Genomic DNA, 21,191 nt, shown 5'->3' on the forward strand with positions numbered 1-21,191 from the left:
TGCCTGTCAGCATGAAAGCTTCACTAAGTTTTAATGTTTTCATAAGAGCCATCCTACACTGAATAGATTGGACTCAGTATGGAAGGAAGCTCAGAGAAAGCTGTGAAAGAACTGGACTCCTGCTTCAGAAACTGAAGATTCGGCATTTTTATTTCAGTATAAGTAAGGCATGTAGGAGGCCAGCTAGACATTTGTAATTTTTGGGAGTAGTGTAAAGGGAGATGCTGTTTCAATTTAATACCTATCAAAATGAATTAGGCTGTACATTATATTCCAGTATGTTCTAATGTAATTCAGTATGTTAAAGTATATTAGAGCATGTTGTACAATAGCAAATAAGCCAGTTTTGAAATTCCCGAGTACCCTGCCAAGACCAAGGTAGCTCCAAGACTTGCTGCCTTAGTGTTTCGGTGTCAGAAACGGCGAGGATACCTGGAGTCCTGTGCATGGACTCGTGTCACAGCTACGTTTCCCCTTGGCAGCCGGTTCTCGCACCTGATTTAAGCAGCTCTGCAGCCCTGGCTCAAAGTTCCCTGGCACATTTCTGTTGATTTTATATTAACCAAAAGCTGGGGTGTGCGTAAGTTACCTGACAGAAGGCCATTCACCAACGGATAAAGTCCTGTTTTTGCATAGTGACACTACTTTCCCACCGTCTCTTCTGACCTTGTGCAGCAGGGGGTGGGGTAAGAGAAGCCCAACAGACAGGACAACATGGCCCATTTATACTCTTGTCACGGATGTGAAGTGCTGTGTGACGCTATACTAGGAACCTCCCTCCTGGATGTTCCCGGGACTCAGCATAATCAGTAGCACATAACATTGGTACAAGTACACAGGAGGAAATACGTTTCAGAAGTGTCATTACTGTGATAAATAATTATTTTCCTGTGTGATATTTTGAAATTGGTTGCAGCATATTTCTAAATGTTCACAATCACTTTCCTATCCTTTTGAAAAAAAGATGGGCTTTTCCATGCTTTATCAAGAAGCAAATGAATGTACTGTTCTCTGTGTAGATAGGTAACTGAGTGCAAACATGCATAATGCTGAGAATATTTATCTAATGCAAAGCACCACTAGCTGCCTAAAAGCTGTTTTAAGAGAAAGGTTGTTCTATAGTTTCATCACTGTAATCACAAAAAAAAAACACAAAGGGTCCCTAGTGTTTTCAAAAACAGTTTTGAGAGTATGATAGAGGCACTGTTTTGCTGAGACTCACCCAGTAGATTTGTAGGCATCCTCTTGATCCTGCCAGTGGCAAAAATCTGAATTGTTAAAGAAATTTTCAGCTATTCCCTAATGAGTTCCTCTTTCTCTGTAGTATTTTAATGGGCTCCAGGTTGTAGTTCCCTCCCCCTTCCTTCTTTCCTGATGCTTCTAATTTCAGATAAATATTTGAGAGTAGAAGTGGCTCTGGATATGAAATGTGACCCTTAACCTCCATGCAACTTTCTGATTATGACATGCCATTAAAAACTAGATTCATCTCTCTACTCCTGCAACTTAGAAATGTTCAGCTCAAATTACATTGGTGTCTTTTTAACAGGAGCAACATTTCTTTAAAGGATATGTCACTTTCAAATGCAAAACAGAAACAGCTGCATGCTTCTGACATCAAATAAGGGCCACCCTCCTATACAGAAATGAGACCAAACTTCTGGGTTCCATCTAAACCAAAATGTATCTTTTAAAATTGAATGACTGCTCCACCTCAGCAGCTAAGTAATCACTGATGTTAACATTTTAATCCTTCTAATACTGTTTCTTCTTTTGCTTCCTTCTATTAAGATATTAATTGGTGGAAGGATGGGAGATCTTCACTCCACATTAGATACCTGCAGAGTTTTGGTCTCTTGCCCTGTTTTAAAGACTGAAGTGAATTTGCAAGTCACAGATATTTGTTGCACCTTTTGTGGGCGTGTGGAAACTTTCAGGACAATCTTACCCTTAAGTCCTCATGCCTCTTCAGATCAGATTTTACAGCAGAAGGCAATTTGAATGGTCGGAAATTATAGGAAATATGTCCATAGACCTGTGGTAACAGAGAATGATTATTAATTGTAATAAAACTGTGATACCAAATAAATTATCCAAGATATTTGAGGAGGATGTTCCAAAACAAACACACTTAAGTACATCTGTCTTAGAACACAAACTGTGGCACCCATTGCCCGGCATCCTGTGTGTGCCAAAAGCTTAGATGGGTTCAAAACACAGCTGGGTAAATTCATATAATAAAAATCCATCAGCTTTATTAGATGTAAAGATGCAATCTCTGATTCCAGAAGCCCGGAGGGTGCAGAGAGCTGACAACTGGAACCTTATACTGGGAGAAATGTAACTGCATATCCTCTTGTTCTGCTGCTGTTCCCAGCCAGTCAGGCAGAGTGTCCTGACCAGACAGAACTGTTACGAGCCTGCTATGGTTTAGGCACAGTTCTAAGATGTGGTCCTCTCTCCTGGAAAGGGGGATCCTTGAAAGGACTGCAGTTCATAACTGCGTTACGCAGTGCTGTATTTCAGAGTACGAGCAAAGTTTTTTGGCGTATAAGCTGAGAAATTACAAGTAAAAGAAGGATGGTGGTAATACCTCCATATATAACTATAATGATTATACTCAGAAAGTTCTGTAGTTGCTTAGTTAAAACAGTTAAAAAAAAAAGCATACAGAAAACTTACGGGATATTGACATATTACGGAAAGTCATTCAGCTGATGTGGACTAACCAGTTGCCAGCTTTTCTGTGATAACTGGCCACATGCACACTCCCTGTCCATCCCAGCTCTGATGTAAAATATATCAGCTTAAACCTCTTTAATATATCTAGGAGTCGCAGACACAGGCCAGGATTCCAGTACCCTGAACACTGTAGCTGTATAAGCAATATGTCAATGATACTTCCCAACAGAATAGAAAAGTGCAAATCCAAAACCATGTCTGTACAGACATTTTTAAGCATTACTTTTAAACAACATATTGTACACTAGGATGTCCTATATTAGCATTAGTGCATCTTACTGAGTAGTAATAATGTGGTGTGGACTTAGGAGGCTACGTGCATAAGCGAGGGGATGTCCCTCCATCATCCAATTTCCCATTCTCTTATTCTCCCTTCTTTCATACTGCTGATACAGTGAAAAAAAAAGTGTTATCTATAACAAAAGTCTCTTTCCTTAAAAGGATCTTTTTCCTTCATAAGCCAAGCAAAGCAGACATTTTTGTGGGAGCTGGTGGGTGGTGGTGGGGACTTAAGCTTAACATATATGATAAATATAGGAAAAGTAGAGGAAATATTTGGAGTGTGGTAACAACTTAAGCTAAATAAATTCCAGTGGTTACCAGAACTAAAAGTTCTTTATGATAGGAGCAAACAAAACACAAACAAAACAGACTGTAGTTGAATCTCTTGAGAATGCCTTCAACGCTAAAAAGGTGGTGCTGAGAGTGAGGAGAAAGGCTCCAAAGGAAATAACTTTTTTTGGGGGGTCACAAGAATCCTCTTTCATAGGCAGCGGCACACTCCCTGTGTCTTACCACCAGTGTCCTGGTTGCGACACTGTTCAGAGACCCATCCGACAAGGGCAGCGCAGTCAGATGCTCTCCTCTTCTCCCTGAAACGCGTTTTGCCAAGCAGTATCTTCATCGCACGCACAGGCGTTTCCAGCCATTGGTCGCTCTGCCATCGCCACTTGCTAAAGGGTCGAGAGCTCCAACGCGCAGCTTTCCTGCCGCGCACTCGGCACGCGGCCGTGCCGCCCCCACACGCGCCCCTCCGGCTCGGGAGGACGCCGGGGCCGCGCGCCAGCGCCAGCAGCAGCGCCAGCGCCTTCCCGGGCCGGGCCGGGCCTGCCCGAACCGCGTCCCGCGTCCCCGGGCGAAGGCCAAACACCGCAGGAGGTCCGTGATGTTAGCGGAGGCTGGGCGACTGATCCCAGCACCGGAAAGGAAAATACGACGCACTGTCAGTAGCTACGGGAAACGTTAATGGCAGAGAAAGGATAATTACTTCAGGTTCCGCTTTGGAGCCCGTCGGCAGAGCGAGGGGATGCGGCACCGCCGCTCCGGCGGCCCGGGCCGCAGCGCCCGCGTCTCCCCGAGGACACCGGGAGCCCGGAGGGTCCCTCCCGCCCTGCCTCCGCCGGCAAAGCGCGCCGCCCCCAGACCCAGACCCAGACCGAGCCGCGGCCGCACGCCCGGGCCCGCCCGGCGCTTGGCGCGCTGCCCCTCTCCGCGGTTCTGCGCGGGGCCACGCTCGGCGCCGGGGGCCGCGGGCCCGGCCCGGCCCGGCTTGGGGGCTCCGGCTCCCCGTGCAGCGCCGCCGCCCCGGAGCCGTCTCGCGGGGCCGCGTGCCGCAACGGCCGCCGCACCCCGCCTCAGCCGCAGCCCCCCGCGGCGGCCGTGCCGGGCCGTGCCGTGCCGTGCCGGGCCGTGCCGTGCCGTGCCGGGCCGTGGCGGGCGGGCGGGGGCCGACGGCCCCGGTGCCCGGGCGGCGGCGCGGCGCGGCGCGGCGGGGCGGTCTGGCGGCAGGGGGCGGCCCGCGGCCCAGCTCCGCCCCGGCCGCGCAGGGCCGCGCTGCGGCGGGCGGGCGGGAAGATGGCGGCGGCGGGCGGGGGGGGCTCCGCGGTGTCGGTGCTGGCCCCCAGCGGGCGGCGGGTCACGGTGCGGGTGGGGCCCGGCACGGCGCTGCTGCAGGTGGGTGCGGGGCCGGGGCGGGCGGCAGGGGCGGCCCGCGGCGGCCGCTGATGGCTCGGTTCTCTCGGCAGATCCTCGAGGAGGTCTGCAGGAAGCAGGGCGCCAGCCCCGACGAGTACGGCCTCAAGTGAGTCTCGCTGCTGGGGTCGCTCTGGCGGGCGCTGCCGCCGCGCCGCGTGCGAGAGGCCCTGCCCGGCCGGGCCCGGCGCTGCGGAGCCGCCGGCCGCCTCGTCAGGGCAGCGCGCGCCCCGGGCCCGCGGCCTGGTCACTCCCCCCGCCAGGGCCTGCCCCCCCCCGGTCCCCTCCCTCCGGGGGTGGCCCGGCTCCCTCCCCCCCCACCGTCTGGGGGGCCCGGCTCCCCCCTCCCTCTGGAGGGGGCCGCGGCTCCCTTCTCCCCCACCGTCTGGGGGGCCCGGCTCCCTCCTCCCCCACCGTCTGGGGGGGCCCGGCTCCCTCCGGGGGGGGGCCGGCTCCCTCCCCCCCCACCGTCTGGGGGAGCCCGGCTCCCTCCCCCCCCACCGTCTGGGGGGGCCCGGCTCCCTCCTCCCCCACCGTCTGGGGGGGCCCGGCTCCCTCCCCCCCTCCGCGGCCCCCCCCGGCGCCGAGCAGTCTCCCAGCGGGCGGGCGGCGCGGCCTGCGGCCCTTCCCGGCGGGGAGCCGCTCGCAGCCTTTTCTCTTTGGTCCCCCCGCGGCTCCGCGCCTCCTCCCGCCCTGCCGCGGCTGCCGGAGCCCCCTCCCGACACCGTTGGCGGGGGGGCACCCGGTGGTGGGAGCCCCTTGGCACCGGTGCGCCTTGGCTGCGGAGGGTCCTAGGGGAACCTGAACAGTCCGTAAGCTACCGACTGGGATTAGTCTTTGTTTGCACCTTTACTTGTAGCCGTGTGGGTATTAAGTGGTGGTACATGAGGAAATTATTTGTATGGTCCTCACTAGGAAGAGGTATCCATATGGTTCAGATTAATTTTGTTTAAATTACTCTGTGGAGATTTTCCCACCCAAAATTCCCTTCACTTTTGGGATGGATGCTGAGATCCCGTGTAACTTCCATGAAGATGCCCCTCCGTACACACACACTTCTAGTTCACAGTTTGATAAGACCCTTTCCCTCTCTTACCTGGTGTTTTGACTATTACAGCATAGTAATCGAGAAGTTACTCATTTGACTGAAGTAAAAAAGTTTCTTTTATTTTAGCACTGAACACAAAACATGAATGTGTATTGAGTTGTTGTTTGTCTCTTAAAGTCTGAGGAGAGGCATATATGTGGCCATTCATAAAATCTGCGACCTCCATAAACTGTAGGGTTTTGGTATGCAGAATCAGTTTTTTTGATGCCTGTTTTCTGAATCACCAGTTGTACGTTGCAGACTCCTACTCCGTGGCTTCTAGTCACCCGTGGAGGATTCGCTAGCTCCGGAGCATGCGATGGTTCCTGGTGTCTTCAGTGGGTTTGTTCTCCTTTCAGGTTTCAGAGGAGTATGTTGGATCTCTCTCTGCAGTGGAGATTTGCCAAGCTGCCCAACAATGCCAAGCTGGAGATGGTGCCAGTCTCTTGTAACAGAGTGGGAATGGGAAACATGGTATGTCCATTCCACAACAAAACCTCATTTATTCACTTTTCAGTCATGCTGCATATGATCTTGTGAGGTATAATGATCGGAGCGTGATTACTCTTGGCCAGTGCTTGAGTGGAAGACCACCCAAAGAATAGTTGGGGGTGGAAAACAGTTTGGAGTAATTCAGTAGCTGAAGTCCTTGCTTACAGGCCATACAGTGGGGGATTTTGCAGCTTTGTGCTAGAGGATAGGGGGATCTTTTGGGCAGGTGAGAAACTAATAATCATAAGTATGTAAGACCCTAAAGATCACTGATGACTTTGCTCAGCAGCTGAGTTATTAATTTAGTTCTCTTTCCTAATTTTTATTTCAGTTATAATAGTCTGCCTCTATAAGGTTTAACTCAAATACCAAACTGTTACAGGCTTCTCTTTTGCTTCTTTCCCAGCATTGCTGTTCACAATGTGTTCATACAGCTTTAGAGTTTTTTTTTCTGAGGTATGCTGTGTTTAGCAGTGGTTGAATATGCCATTTCAGTACAATTTGGAAAGTACTTATGGATGCTTTGTTCTGTAAGAATTTTTGTCACGTTTATTCTTATGAGATTTAAAAATCTTTTTGTGCATGTCATTATAGTAGCTGGAGGCATAACTTTTAAAACAGTGCATAGCTGTTAATGAGCATAAACACTTCATTTTGTGTGATGATAATGATGTATGATCTTGTTTAAGCAGTCTGCAAATGAAGATTTGTCTGTCACTAACAGCAATCGCTCTTCTTACTGACTTGCCTAATACAGGGTTTCTCAAATTTGGGGAAAGTTTTCAGGTCTGCTAACGCTAATCCCATACATCTGCCTTCTGAATTGTGTTAGTCTTGTTTTGTTACAGGCAGTTGCCTTAACCTTATAGCACAAACATTAACTTATACAGATGCTGAAATGTGAACTTCTTCATGCTGCAAGAAGGTTTTGGAACCTCTGCTCTCGTTCATTGTGGGTGTGCTGTGCAGCTTTTAGGATCCTTGCTGTCCCTGTTTCTCTCTGTAAAACCTCCTTGTGCTTTGTTTTGCGCACTAATGTTTTCTTTTTGACTTTGTGGCAGAAGGAAGTTTGAGCTCCGAATGATGTATTTAATTAAGAAGAAACATACCACAGGCTGGTAGCATCTGCTATGATTTTTAGTTACAAAGGGTTATGATGGCATTGAGTTTCTGTTCCAGAGGGAAGCAGTTCTGTCAGAATGATACAGTGATGACTTTATCTGATATTTACATCCAGTTTGAGGGATGTCATACTGAAGGAAAACAGCGACTTTTTTTTTTAAAGATGATGTACCCAGTATATCAGAAAGCGTGAGAAGGACTGTGTATATGAGAGAGGCCGTAACTTGGAGTCACTACTTAGGTTGCAGAAGAGAAGAGCTAATGAAAGTTTAAGTTGTTACTGTTCCGTTGTGTTTCAGCAGAAGAGACTACAGGAGTGAGGCTTCCCTTGGACTGTGGGTAAAGAGTAAAAAAAAAAAAAAAGCAGATATGCTTGTCAAGGGTGCAGTTTGAACAGAGTTGCTGCCCCATAAACTCAGAACAGAGATCTTACTTGGAAGAATTTTATGGCCAATGCAAGAAAATCCTTTGTACAAGGTACAATTGACTGAAAGAATTCCCTGCCACAGGGAATTAATGTCAAATACTGCAGGAAGTTTAAAACAGCTGGATAACTCCATTACTAGAATTGACACTAGAGTTATGCTGTAATGTAAGGGCAGTCAAGCTGTGGACACGATCACACAGGCTGGTTGTGGTGGCGTTGGGGTGAATGTGCTTCTGTGCCTTTTGTTATCAGCTCCTCTATTGAGACAGTGTGCATGGAAATAGATGTGCTTTCCTGTGGAGCATTTGGTAGTAGGAGATAGAATACAGATGTTGATAAATCATTGATTTGTTCAGCAGATCTGATATTTTTAAAACAGAATGTTTTTGGATTTGCCTCTGCCTGTAAAAATCCTTGATTCCTGTAAGACATGTCTTTAGTGAAAAGTTGAACAAATTCCCCTTGCAATGGCAGGTGATCTGGGGGCACCATCAGTACAGTTCTAGTGATAAAGCCATTAGCCTTTTGCTTATATGTTTGTAAACTTAGAAAATAATTGGCTCTGGTCTCTGTAATATTTTATATAGAGCCGGGGATTTTTAAAAAGACTTTTATTTTCTAATTGACTGAATATGATTTTCGTGACAAGCTTAGCTTTGAACTGTTGCCCAAAAACTGATGCAACTGGCAGTCTGAATTTCTGGGCTGGATTCTTATAGAATGTGATGTCAGCTGTCATCACTCTGCTGTAGCTGAGAATAATCTAAGGCTTGTCTTCAGCATCGAAAAAACAGGAGGTCATGTTAGTGATGGGATGAAACTACTTAGTTCTGTTGGCTAGTTGCTGGTGGTGCCACTGTTTCCTTCACGCAAAAAAATTGCTGGCTCCAGCGGATCACAGTTTGCAGTCCTGTGAATGCAGGAGCTGAGGTAGATGACAAACACAGGCCACCAAGGCAATCACTGTAGATTGCTGGAGTGTGTGGTGTCTATTTTTTCATATATCTCTCTTCAAAAACATAAATTTTGCCCTGAGGTTGTTGATAGTGTCATATGAAAACTCAAATTGGAAGAAAACTCCTGTTGGTGTCCTAGTCTTATGTCCTTCCCAGACTCCTGAATAAAGCTGATTTTGGGGACTTCAGAAAACCGCAGTTGACTAGAAACACTAGATACTATGTGATGGGTACTTTTGTTTACTTTTTTTTAGCCAGGTGAGCTAATTTGGCATACTTAAAGCAGTAGTCATTTTGAGAAAGAAGGCTGAATGTTCTCTAAAAAGTAAGGATTACAGCTTGAAGTGCTTTGCCATTCTCCCTTTCTTGGCCAGGTGCTAGATTTTTCCTTTGGAGTCAGTAGGAGTTTAAAGTTCTTCAGGACTGTCCTCAGTGTGTTTGTTTTTGGATTTTTTCCTCAATTCTCAGAAGAATGTGTAGAAACTGCATGAGCACCTGCTCATGAATGTGAATTTTAACTCTCCAGATTGAGAAAAGCTTATTAGAACAGGCAGCTGTCCCTTGCCTTCTATTCTAATGCTGTCTGCAGGTGTTTAAGAACATGGTAATTGAAAGCCAGGAATTATTTTTGAGATTTTGTTTTACTCTTAAACTGCGTGTTAAAATTTGGTAGTTAGGAAGTATTAGAGAGCTGCAAGTTGCACATGTAGTCGTTTTGGACTCAGTAATAGTTAGGTCTTCAAAATCTTAAATAAAAAGGATAGATTTGAACCATGTTCATTGTTTCTCTGTGTAGATGGGCAAGTATGCTGTTTGTTCTGCCTCAGGGAAGTTCTTTCCCAAATCAGTGCTTAGTCTGCAGAGCTCCGTGTTGGTATTTTAGTTTATGCAGCTGCATCAATGAGTTCATGACCTCCTGTCTGGGTTATTGAAATTCATTCTATATAGCTGTGAAATCCCTTGCTATAAAGTTTCAGCTAGTGTAAAACAGAACATCTCAATTGCTTGTGAAGACCCAAGGTGTGAACCTGTTACTTGGGATTCCTGCATTGATCTTTCTCTGAATGTAGTTCAGGTCAAGATCTGACATTTTAATCAGTGTCCTCTGAAACTGAGATATGTTACATGAGATTTTATTCTCTTCCTTAGAGAGTGTGACCACCTTTCGCACATCCTGCTAGAACAGTGCATAAGCTGAAAAGTGCTGAAAGAGTGAGTGAATGTTCAGAAAAGCAGATCTCACATTGTGGAACTGACTCCTAGAGAGGAGTTAATGATCCCAGCATTCATTTTATCCTGAACTAAACGCAAAACTATTGTGGCGATTAAGTTTTCTCCCCGCTTCTTTGTTTTGCTATGTTGACAAATGAGCAACTAGCAGAAAATTGGGGTAAAAAACCCGCAGAAGTCTTAGAAAATCTACCTGTGTTGCCATTTGCCCCCTTCAGCTCTTTCATCTTAAGTTTACCAAATGTGCTTCCTACACCCATTATCTGTAGTCTTCAAATTTTGCCTTGGACTTTTTTTGCAGGATGAATCTGACACTTGCACTGAAACTGTTCTCTTCACAGTTCCCAATGACTTTTTTAAAGCCAAGATGCAGGATGAGTACTGTAGCCTTATTCCCCTGTCAGTCTGTCAGCTGCTTTTAATACTTGTGACTGCCTTTCTGTGACCGTGTCCTCTTTTGACTTAAAGAGTGTGTCCTCTCCTGTTCTCATTTGATTTTTTCCAATTGCTTGTCCAAAAGATCCTCCGAATTCCTGCTTATTTTCTTTGGAAGCTCCATAGGCTTTGGCCTGAGTCCTTTCTCTTCTTCCTCTGCATCTTCTGACTCAATAACTGGTGGATATGCTTGCTTCCAGTCTGTCCAGAGACTCAGAAATGTGCTCTTCTATGCTCGTCTCTCTTCTTTTTCTTGAAGCTAAAGTTTTAAATTCTGCAGGCCCTTTGAGGATATCTAGCCACACCTCATGCTCAAAATTTCTATGAATTTGTGATTTCTCTTTGACTGTGAATTTATACGATTATGGAAAGGAAGATCAGCTTTATCGTGCTTGTAGAGATGCTTTTTGGTCTCCACCAGCATCGTATTATTTGGAAAACATAGTGTGATTCTTCTTTTCTCTGTCTTCTGAATCAAGGGAAGATTTCTTTATAAGGGCCTCTTTTTTTCTTCTCACTTAGGATTATATGGAAGCCAAGAATATACTTTGTCTTTAAAAAAAAAAAAAATTGTAGTCAAATGGATGTCCTCCAGAATTCTTTGAGATAATTCACAGAGAAATGGAGTCTAGAGTGTGGAGATGTCCTTGGATAGCTATACTGGGCAGGCTGGTGGACGTTTGAGTTACAGCGAGACTTGTTTGTCCTGCTGTTTCTATAGACAGAGTTAGTAACAACAGTGAGCTCTTCCAGTAATTTGTCTCAATTTCTACGTCTAGTTTACTCAAATTGTAAGCTCTTAGAATAGACATGGTATGTTTGTACGGTATGAGGCACAGCAGAGTTCTGAGTTAAATCCTGAGGCATTAGATTGACACAAAGTAGCGCTAACATTGCAGAGTAAATAGTTTTGAACTGCAGTATTGCTCAGAATTGGGTCAGATGTGACCATGATTTAATCTATAGACTATTTTCCTAGTTTGACCTCTTAGATGTTTCCCCAAATACATGCTCTGTTGTGAAAGCAGAATTAACAGCTCATTGGATTGTATGTATATTTTTACTTCATCGATAACTATGAAGAAGAGTCTTTATTTTCAAGAACTAAAATCCAACTGTGATTTTTTTGTTTCTCCCTTGTGGGCTGATTTAATCTAGAGATTAAGCTCTGTATTTTATGGTGCAATCTGCATTGTAGTTCAGTACAAATATGAGTAGGAGTCTGGAGTTAGGAGATTTGAGTTCTAATCCTCATATTATCCTCATATTATATTTATTTAGCTATGTAACTTTAGGTCTGGCAATATAGAAGTTTTAAAAATGTTGTCTGATGTGCCCATAAATATTTCTACCCAGTATCATGCAATGCATTCCTGCTGCCTGAGAATATATTATGGATTGTCCAGATGAGAGGAAGACGTCTCATGTGAGATTGCCGAAGTGGTAATTTTTTGCAGTGCTAAAGGGGTTTTAGACTCAGAAAGCAACTTTGTAAGTCTTATTAACTGAAGTCATACAGTCATATTAAATCTTCAGTGATGTGAGAGAAGACTGAAATGCTAACGAACTGCCCAAATGAAGCTCTTCACTATAGAATTAAAAATGTTAGCATTTACATTCATGTTAGAATAGAATTATTGTAAATACCAATTTCTAAAACCATATATTGAATACCCTTCAGCATTTCTAAACTAATGTAATCATCTGCAGCAAGTGTTGAGGAGGAAGTCTCATCTGTATGGATAACAGGTTCTAGAGATAGTTGAAATATTTGAAGAAAAGGCTGTTGTGAGAAAGTTTCCTTCAATTTTCAGGTTAATTCAGTGTATTTTCCCTATAGGTTCGGATTGCATTACATTTAGATGATGGCTCCCGTTTACAGGACACCTTTCTTTGTCAACAGACTTTGTGGGAGCTTCTCAACCATTTTGCAGAGACCAGGTGAGCAATGCAAGGAAAAAATACTTGTTTGGATGTATTCCTGCATGACAGCAGCTAGTTGTCATTAGAGTGATCCAGTTAAAACCTGCAGATTTGTAGAATTGGCCTTTATTTGACTGTATTTTTCCCTTTACAACACACACACTTATCTTCCCTTGCTCTTTCAAATTTGACACTCCATAGTTTCATTATTATTTTTAGATCCTGGAGTAGCCCTCCTGCTTCAGGGCATAAACTGTTAAGAAACTGCTGAGGCTAGGAAGAAACTATACCCAGATATATTACTGCACCTGTCTTTTGCACAAACTTCTTTGAAGTGCGTTGTACTGCCAGAGATGAGAAACTAGTCTAGATCAACTTGATCACCTGCTCTGCTCTGCATTTCAGCTCGGCAGCTCCATGTGGTGGAGGGGGTTCTTTTTTAATCGAGGTACTATGGCTTTTGCGGCTGGGATTTGTGTAGGTTCTTCAAGGAAATCTGAAGCTCTCAGGAGGTTAATGTGGTATATTCAAATGGCTGATTAGATCCTATTTAAATAGAAGAACTTCTAGTCTATTCTTGGTCTCATGTTCTACCTGGGTTTACATTTATTAAATATGTACGTGGGTTAGAAGTCTTCTTATTTGAGTCCAGTCCACATTCAGTGATTCCTTCTGTCTTTTGTTTTTACTTAAAAATGCTGTATTTTGAAGTGTCAAACGAATAAACTCTTCTCCAAAGACTTTTTTTTTTTGTGTGGCTTGAAAGACAGAGTCTTTAAGCTGTGACAGCCATTCTATTCTGAACAGATTTTCAACTTTTTCTATTGTGTTTGCATTTACCTATTTCACGATAAAATGTCTTTTCAATCCTGTCTTTCTAGCTTGTGTTTCTAGCTCTTACATTTCTCACCTTCTGCCAGTTGCTCCAGGCTATTTCTAATTTGACAGAAGAACTTTTTGCTTCTTTTGCATTTGAAGCTCTTACTTCACTGTACAGATACTGTGCCACAGTGTTGTGCAGCTAGGAACTATTTTTGTTAATTTCTGAAAACACTTAAATACGCATCTGAAGTGACTGTAGCCTTCTGTGTCAGAACTTCTGAAGTCTCCAAGGCTGTGGTATTAAAAAAACTATGAAATGAGTGATCTTCCTGGTGATAGCCCTCAGATAAGCCCAACCTTTTAGGATACAGTTACAAGATGCAAAATGATGGGTCCTCACCTGGCAGCTGAGCCATGAGTAACTGACCAGTTACAAGTATGTTTTAGCCCACACTGAAGACTAATACGTACTAGCATAAATTACTTTCACTGAAGTTTAAAGTTGCTTGTTCTACACTGCAGTTGAAGTAGCCTAAAAGCATAGGTGGCCAAGCGCTGGGTGGGGTTGAACTGGCTAAAAGTACCTCCTTAAGTCGGGGTAGCACAGCTGAGTTGAGTTGTGTGCCTGGAGCTGTTTCCAGGACAGAGGAGCTAAATCTTCCAGCCTTCCGCTGGTGGGCCGTTAGTTTTCTGCCAGCTTAGCCCACCGGCTGGTTCGAGTGCTGGCCCAAGGGAGGGAGACAGGGGTGGGAGGCAGGTCAGAAGCAACTTTAGGTGGCAGCAGTGGATTGAACAGTTACTGCTTGCTTCTAGCCCTCCTTTCTAACTCTCCTTGCCTCCCTTCTCTGTGCTGGTGGCAGTAGTTGTGTAGCTTTGTGGGGGAATTGGCTCAAGTAGCTGATTCAGCTGAAAAGTAGTATTTTTCCTCTGTGCTATCTCTCAGGCAGATCAGTTTCCTCATCCAGTTCACATTTGTCTCTCATAGACAGTTGTGAAAAGTGCAGTGTATCTGAAACGATGGTACAAAAGAGGGAAGCAGCATGATGGGTAGAAATGGCTTATGTCAGTATTGCTACTCAGTGTTTTGTATCATCCATCAAAACGTAATCTGAGGAAATGCCTGAGGTAGTCTAGTGACCCTAGAACTATATAAATGTGTTTCTTATTCATTCTCCTCTTTTCTTCATTTCCTTAATGGTTGGGGACCAGGTCTATTCTATAGCATTTACTCTTAAGTCAAAAAGGACAGTCTTCATGTAAACACTAGAGAGTAAGGATTTTTTTTTTTTTTTTTTTGAGGTGGGAAAGAGGAAAGGAGGAGGCAAGAGGGGAATGGGGAGATAAAAGCCAGGTGTAATTTTTCTGGATGTTTTTAAGGCCCCTGTTGTACCTTGCAACATTCTTTGCCCTATGGGAGAAGTGCCTGTTGCAGTTTGGGAACTGCTAGACTGGTAGGGGGGTAGTTGCAGATAGTGATAAATAGCCCTTATGTGGCTTTCTCACACATTAGTTAGTATTTCCTTAGTTGAAAATTTGAGCTTTCTTATATAATTTTGCTCCTTTGGAGTGTTTTTATTTGTTACAGGTTATTGTAACACTACTAATTAAAGTACATACCGCTCTTTGAAGAATTTAACTGCCACAGAGTGCTAAGCATTATTAGCTTCAGTTCATAAGATACAGCTGTTCTTTTCTGCCCTCTGGAAGCTGAGTTCAGATATTTGGATGGTATTTGCAGATTTAGTAAATTCAACAAGTGGCAAAGATGCTGGGGGTGACTTAATCATATAGTGAGCTGGATCTATATAGCCATCAATATAAATTTCATGAGTTGTGCTGCTTTCTGGTGTGTACTGACTTAGCTGACTAACTAGTCAACTAGTTGTTGACTTTTGCTGAATCCTTCCTTGGACTTTCCAGTCGGAGACATTTTCCTGGAATGCTCAGCTGCTGTAAGTGCGTGAGGGGAAGTATGCTAAATCCACTGGAATTTCCCCTGGGTCTCCAGCGTCCATCTTGGCTAATTGGGTCTGAAGAAGGTCTGGAAGCTATTCCAGGCTGCTCCTCCTCTCAGCGTGCGGCAGTCCTTGCACAAGATGTTTACAGGCCCTGTCAGATCACTACATGAAGGAATCTAATCTGCCTGCCGTTCCCCTTCTGAAGAACAGCACATCAAAGAAATGACATTGTGTTTGATGTGTGTGCTTGCCTCAGTGAATGCATGTAATGGATTAGCAGCAGCTGGAGGAGGAGCCTGCTGGCTTCCAAGAGAAAAAATAAAACAAGTCTCTTGGGGATCTTTGCTTTGAGTCTGTTCTGCAGGGACTGGTTGAGGGCACAAGCGATGTACACCCTTTTAGCATCAGGCATGGGAGCACTGTTGCTTTTCTGTTTCACACTCTTGCCTGTCTTGCAGCTTCAGTCACTTTAGAGACTGTTTCACATAGACAGTGATTGCAGTCTGGACAACTGAAGACAATTTTGGCAATGACTATGACTCTCTGCTATTTTTGTGGTATTGTTCACTATGTTCAGGTATTTTTCCACATGTTTTTAGAGGGTTCTTCATATTGTTCCTTGGATTGAAGTAGAAAGAAGTTTTGGAAAGGTGAATGAAGTGAGGTTATGTAAGTCAAATTAGTTTGCCCTCTTATGGGTCTGTTTGAGGATGTGTGTTCCATTGTGCTTCAGCTTCTGTCTTCCTAAATGGTGATCATTCACCTTTTGTGATAGACAGGCAACTTGAGGTTTAAGCTTTTGTTCCTCTTGCTGTTTTTGCCCCTTTCTGTGTTTCCAGAGAAGAACTGCAAGCTATAAACAGTCAGTACCATTTCTTCCTTGCCTCAGCAGTCCTTTGTTTTGTGCACTTTTATGTAGTTTTCCTTTTGAGAATGTATCAGATGTTACTTCCCCAGATGCAGAAGGATTTCTGTGAGGATATAGCCAGTGCTGCTTGGAAGCATCAATGCTAGCAGTAAGGTAGGGATGACTAGCTGTCCTGAATTGTCTGGAAAAGTCCGAGCATACACAGGCTGCTATGGTGTGCTAATGGTAGTCTTAGGTGCTGTTTTGTTCCAAGCTTCCAGTCGGGACACAAGATTTTTTTTCTACCTTTCCTCATCAAGTGTGGGCCTTTAGAACTTACTGAGTTACTGCTGCAAAATGACTGTGGGAGGCAGGAGCCTCGGTCTGAGGCACGAGATCCACATGGGCTTGCCTAATCCAGCACTGGAGCGTGTTCCATGCTCCATGACAGTTTGCATAAAACAACATTTCAGACATTTCATTTTTGTATAAGGTTGGTTGGTTGTTGGTTCTGGGTTCCTAACCCAGAAACTCTAAAACAATGAGCATTCATTGTATAGCTTGGTTTTCAAGGGGTTGTTTTCTGTGCTATTTGTCTCTGAGTCCTCCTTTGCTTTTTCTTCAAAGTGCTTTGCAGTAGCTTGTGCCCAGTAGGAAACTCCCTAATTCTGAGTGATCTTTTCCAGCTTACCACAACAAAATGCTGGAACCCTGTAAATAGAAAGCTTTCTCCTACCTGCAAGTGTCTTGATTTCCTTCCTTTATATTTTGATATACTTATGTAACAGTTTTCTGATTTGACTCCTGTTTCTGCTCTACAGGGGTCTGTTTCTGGTTCAATCATGTGATTTTTCAAAGGGACTGCAAGTTTTGAATACTTGTTTTTAAAGGGCAAAGAACTGTAATGTATGCCACGAATGGGATGGCTAGGAGGGACTGTACTGTGCTTGGGACACTGCGTGAGAACACAGGATATTGAGAATCTTAACATGTAGATGGACAAAGTAAAAGAATAAGCAGAGTGGAAGGGGCAGTAACTGTGTCATATTTGACTAAGGACGAATTTGGAGAGACGGGTTTTCGAGATGATGATAAGCTTAAACTTGAAGACAGTGAATGGAGTTGAAAGTAAGTTCTGTGATTGAACCACGTAAGCAAAGTAAGTTTAGTAATGAAATGCTAGATGGGGTGGACAAGGCAGAAGAACATCATGTTTTGAGGAGAGTGGAATGTATTTGTGCGGGAATCTAGAGAAGACACTATCTAGTCAAGCTGCAGTGAGGATGAGTAAGTGATAGGCCTGTAGATGTAGAGGGAAAAGCATGAATTTTGGAAAAATTGAGGAGTGAGTTGGAAATGTAAAGGGGAAGGGAGTAAAAAATAAAAAATTTGCAGGCCTTGTAAAACAGATTTTTTTGGTTGTTGATCATTTAGAATGAATTAGAAAGTTAATTATTTTTCATAAATAATGAAACTTTGAATGTAATAATGATAAAGGAGGAGAGGGTTTGAGTGAGGATAGATATCACGAATTTACTCATACTTAGTTTCAGATGAGGAAGAGACAGCCAAGAGGTGATGTCAGAGCAGCCAAGATACAAAAGTAGGTGGAAAGGGACAGTTTTAATGGTTGAGAGAGAAAATGTTCACATTAGCATTAGGCTGATTGCTACAACTTCTCCAGGAGATGCTGTCATTTTGAGATCTTAGTATAAAGTGAGGAGCCAAAGACTGAGTGTGAGGGGGCACATTTTGCTCCTGAGAGTGGAAGAGAGGGGAACGACAACTCCCTGAAAGTGGCCAAGTAAACAAGATTAGGAAAATCAGGAAAGGCCAGTGACTTTGAAAGCTCAGAGACAGTCAAAGATAACTGCTTAGAGGGAGGGGGACCTGTGGTGAGAATTGACCGAAGAATTCTGTTATGTATCTTGTTTTTGGACCTTCCCTTGGAGTAGAAAACATCTAGACCTTTACAGAATGTGAGCAGAGGTTTGCCTTTCTTGCTAGAACGTAAGCAAAGCCCACTCGTTATTGAACTCTTGCTTCTTTTCTGTTTGATCTCCTGATCACCTCTTCCTGAAAGCATATGAGAGTAGTACTGCAGGTGAGTCTTTTAGGAGTCTTTTTAAGACCCCCCTCACCTCCCCGGATTAGAAACAGGCTAAGTGACAGCTGTTAAGTGCTTCTTGAGACCGAAGTAACTCAGAGGTTTGTGTTAACCAGAGATTTGTCTTGTTTGCTGATATTTTGCTGGCATTATTTTGAATAGGCTAGCAGCTGCAGGATTTATAAACACAACTGCAAGTAGGGTCTTCTTGATGTGTGGGAGAATGCCTGGGATAATGGAACCAGCTTTCCATCTGGTTTTGGCAGCACTTTCAGCTACTTCAGTGTCTGAGTAACAGCAGACAAGGGGTCATGTAAGAATAGTCACACTGGTGCAGATAGCTGTTCATCTGCTCCAGTATCTTGCAGATGATACCTTTGGCAGACATTGTCATACTAATGACAGTTCTTCATATCCACCTGTCAGATCCTTTCATGGATCTCAGTTTTGATGGTAACTAACACAACTCTCCCACTTCTTCCATTCCTGTTTAGTTTTTATTCCTCACCTTCTCTTGCTTAGCTGTTGTTATCTGTGCTGCTCTATCTCGGCCATGAGATTTGCATTTCCAGTATTTTCTTTCCATCTGTCCTTCGTTTGCCCAGCAGTCTTTCAACAAACTCCATTCTGTTCTAGGGACTTGATCTCTTGATTCCCGCAGAGCGCCGTATACAGCTTTCTGTCCTTGACAGTGAATAACTGATTGCAGAACCCCAAGTCACGGCAGAGTCGCTCTAGTTCTTTTTTTGGTTGTTGATACTGAGTTAGGAAGATAATTGTTTTTCATAATCTGAAGCTTGAATGTATGAATTAGGATGCTGTGGGTGTGTCTGCCATTTACGTTCTGTAGGAGGGGATTTGGTGTGTTAGTTGAAAGAAGTGTGTTCCAAAAACTGCTACCTGAGTATACCTGAGTAATCCCATTGTGACCTGTTGCAGCTAGTCTGGAAGTAGTTCTCAGCCCCTGACTTTGCCGAATCAGACCCATCCCTCAAGACTGGTTTTACATGTTGCTCTGTTTGGATTTGTTATCTCTGTGGAAGAACAGCAACTGGAGCTTGTCAGTTTTGTTCTGACTCGCCTTGTCCCATATCACTGTGCTATTGCATGCTTTATTTAGAAAGGCTTAGGTTTTAACTTTGAGATCAGGATTGAAGATAGACTGCTACAATTAAAACAAATAGGGATCTAAATTCTAGTCTGTGCTTAACAGGTTTGCTCCCCCACATCCCTCCATCTGGAACTCTTTGATGTGTTCTTGCTCTTAAGTATTACTCAAGGATTTGAGTATCATAGTTTTCCAGGTGTCTGCCTCAGTTCTGAATGACTTCTGGTTCCACCTACCTCACGTTTCTTTGAAACTGGGTTTTGAGTCTAAATGTAAATATCCTTGATGAATCTTCCTGGAACTTCCTGGCTATTTCCCTTCTGTTTCTGCTCTGTAGGCTGGTTGACTCCTTCCCTGCTCAGTTTGTTTTGTCACTTTCTACTGGGCTAAATAGACTTATGTTAAATGTGATGTAAAACACTGATTGTATATAAATGTGTGTGTATATATATGTAGATAGATAGTCTTCTAAACTGCTAATCTGTGATGTGATCCAAATCACATTATAGAAAGACTACATAAGATGATATTAACACATGTATATGATGTCAGGCAGCTTTGATTGGACATTATGATGATATGTAAGATTACTGGAGCCACTGCACTGGAAAGTAGTACGGTGCGTTTGGGTATGCAGACTTTTGTCTACTACTGTGCAAGCAGATTGCCATGGTGCTGAGGACTATTTTCTTTCATTCTTACCTGGACAGAAATTTTTTCCCTGTCTTAAGGTAGTCTTTCCATAATGATTGTTACAATAATCACCTCTGGGTTGGGTTTGTTGCATGACTTTTTGTGACTACCTGCTATGAAATAGAAGCCTTACTAACAGCAGTAGTCAGTGTGGCCACAGCACAGCTATGCTATGTGATGTGTGTGGTCACTTCAGAATCGGACACTCACTTGCCTGAATGGATTTTGGCTACCACTTAAGCGATACTCCCATAAGCCCCAGAAGTAGCTTTGTGTCTGGGAATGTTGTACCTGAGAACACTTATGTTTAAATCACATGATACTGAAGGGAGAGTGTTTTGAGTAATGGAACTCTGTTCATTAAACTCCTTTCCAGTAAGAGTTGGAATGAACCTAGCCTTGATCACTGTCATTAAATCCTTTTCTTATAATCTTTTCCTGTTCCCTCCCCAGGTATGACATCCACAAATTAAAAGAAAAGATGGAGAGTGAGTCCCTGAAAGTACAGTTTAGAGGTACAAGGAATATATTAGATGTAAACAGTCTGAGTTCATACTTAAATTTTGTGGCACTTGGACACCAAGTTGAGAAATGTTTTACAAATGTGTTTAGGGGAATGTGTGGCTACGACTGCTGCTGCAGAATTATGAACAATGCAGAGAAACTGTTGAAGTGGAAATATTTTTCTGTAACAGATTTTTAAAGAAACTTGTTTCCAGAGAAAAATACTGCAGTTTTTTTCAAGCTGCCAGGGTCCTGAAGGCTTTGCTTTTTCCTGTAAAGTTCACTGCAAGGACTAGAATTGAATAACTGAAGAGACTGTTAAGCGTGAGTGTTTACATAACCCTCTAAGTAAGCCCCTTGCAAAGCTCTGCTTGAATTTAGTAGCCAACACAGGGGTAATAGAGCATAAAATGTCAAGTTGCCTTCAGGAACTGGCTTCTGCCTCTTTTGTCAGAGGCCTCAGGAGCAGAGTAAGGATGTATCCCTTTACTAGGCCATCAGGTGGATTTCATTAGCTGATTTGCAGCAAAGAGTTTCTGTTAAAGTAGCAGGTGATGGGTGATTGTTTCCTGCTGGTGTGAGGCATGGGGAAAGCCAGTCTTTTCAGAGGCTGGACTACAGAGAGTACTAAGATCAAGGGATTTTGCAGTGAGGAAGAATTTCAGCTGTTTTGCTTTTGATGATAGAACAGCTGTTGCAGTGCAGATGGTATATACTAGCTCGTTACTAAGGGATGTTCTGGTCGTAACTGAAATGATACAGAGCTC

At 43.8% G+C, this 21,191-nt stretch overlaps 1 protein-coding gene and 1 long non-coding RNA gene across 6 annotated transcripts in view; one reads left to right on the forward strand and one right to left on the reverse strand.

The window, feature by feature from the left end:
• Positions 1-132: 132 nt before the first annotated feature.
• LOC112990973 (uncharacterized) lies at positions 133-4,419 on the reverse strand. Its single transcript, XR_003261199.2, has 2 exons — positions 3,538-4,419; positions 133-2,035 (listed from the first exon to the last, which is right to left on the reverse strand). It is a non-coding gene; the product is annotated as an uncharacterized LOC112990973 (long non-coding RNA).
• Positions 4,420-4,530: 111 nt separating this feature from the next.
• ASPSCR1 (ASPSCR1 tether for SLC2A4, UBX domain containing) overlaps positions 4,531-21,191 on the forward strand; it is a 58,154-nt gene continuing 41,493 nt past the window's right edge. The window contains exons 1-4 of one of the 5 annotated variants that reach the window (XM_064522943.1): positions 4,531-4,695; positions 4,767-4,822; positions 6,160-6,274; positions 12,303-12,403. In XM_064522943.1, coding sequence (XP_064379013.1) covers positions 4,597-4,695; positions 4,767-4,822; positions 6,160-6,274; positions 12,303-12,403 — 371 coding nt within the window. In that variant the 5' untranslated portion in view covers positions 4,531-4,596. Of the gene's footprint in view, positions 4,823-5,328; positions 5,526-6,159; positions 6,275-12,302; positions 12,404-21,191 lie in introns of those variants that run through there. The other 4 variants (XM_064522945.1, XM_064522944.1, XM_064522946.1 and 1 more) reach the window with 4 other exon arrangements.

This window comes from Dromaius novaehollandiae, chromosome 18 (assembly GCF_036370855.1).
Source record: "Dromaius novaehollandiae isolate bDroNov1 chromosome 18, bDroNov1.hap1, whole genome shotgun sequence".
NCBI classification, from domain to species: Eukaryota; Metazoa; Chordata; class Aves; order Casuariiformes; family Dromaiidae; genus Dromaius; species Dromaius novaehollandiae.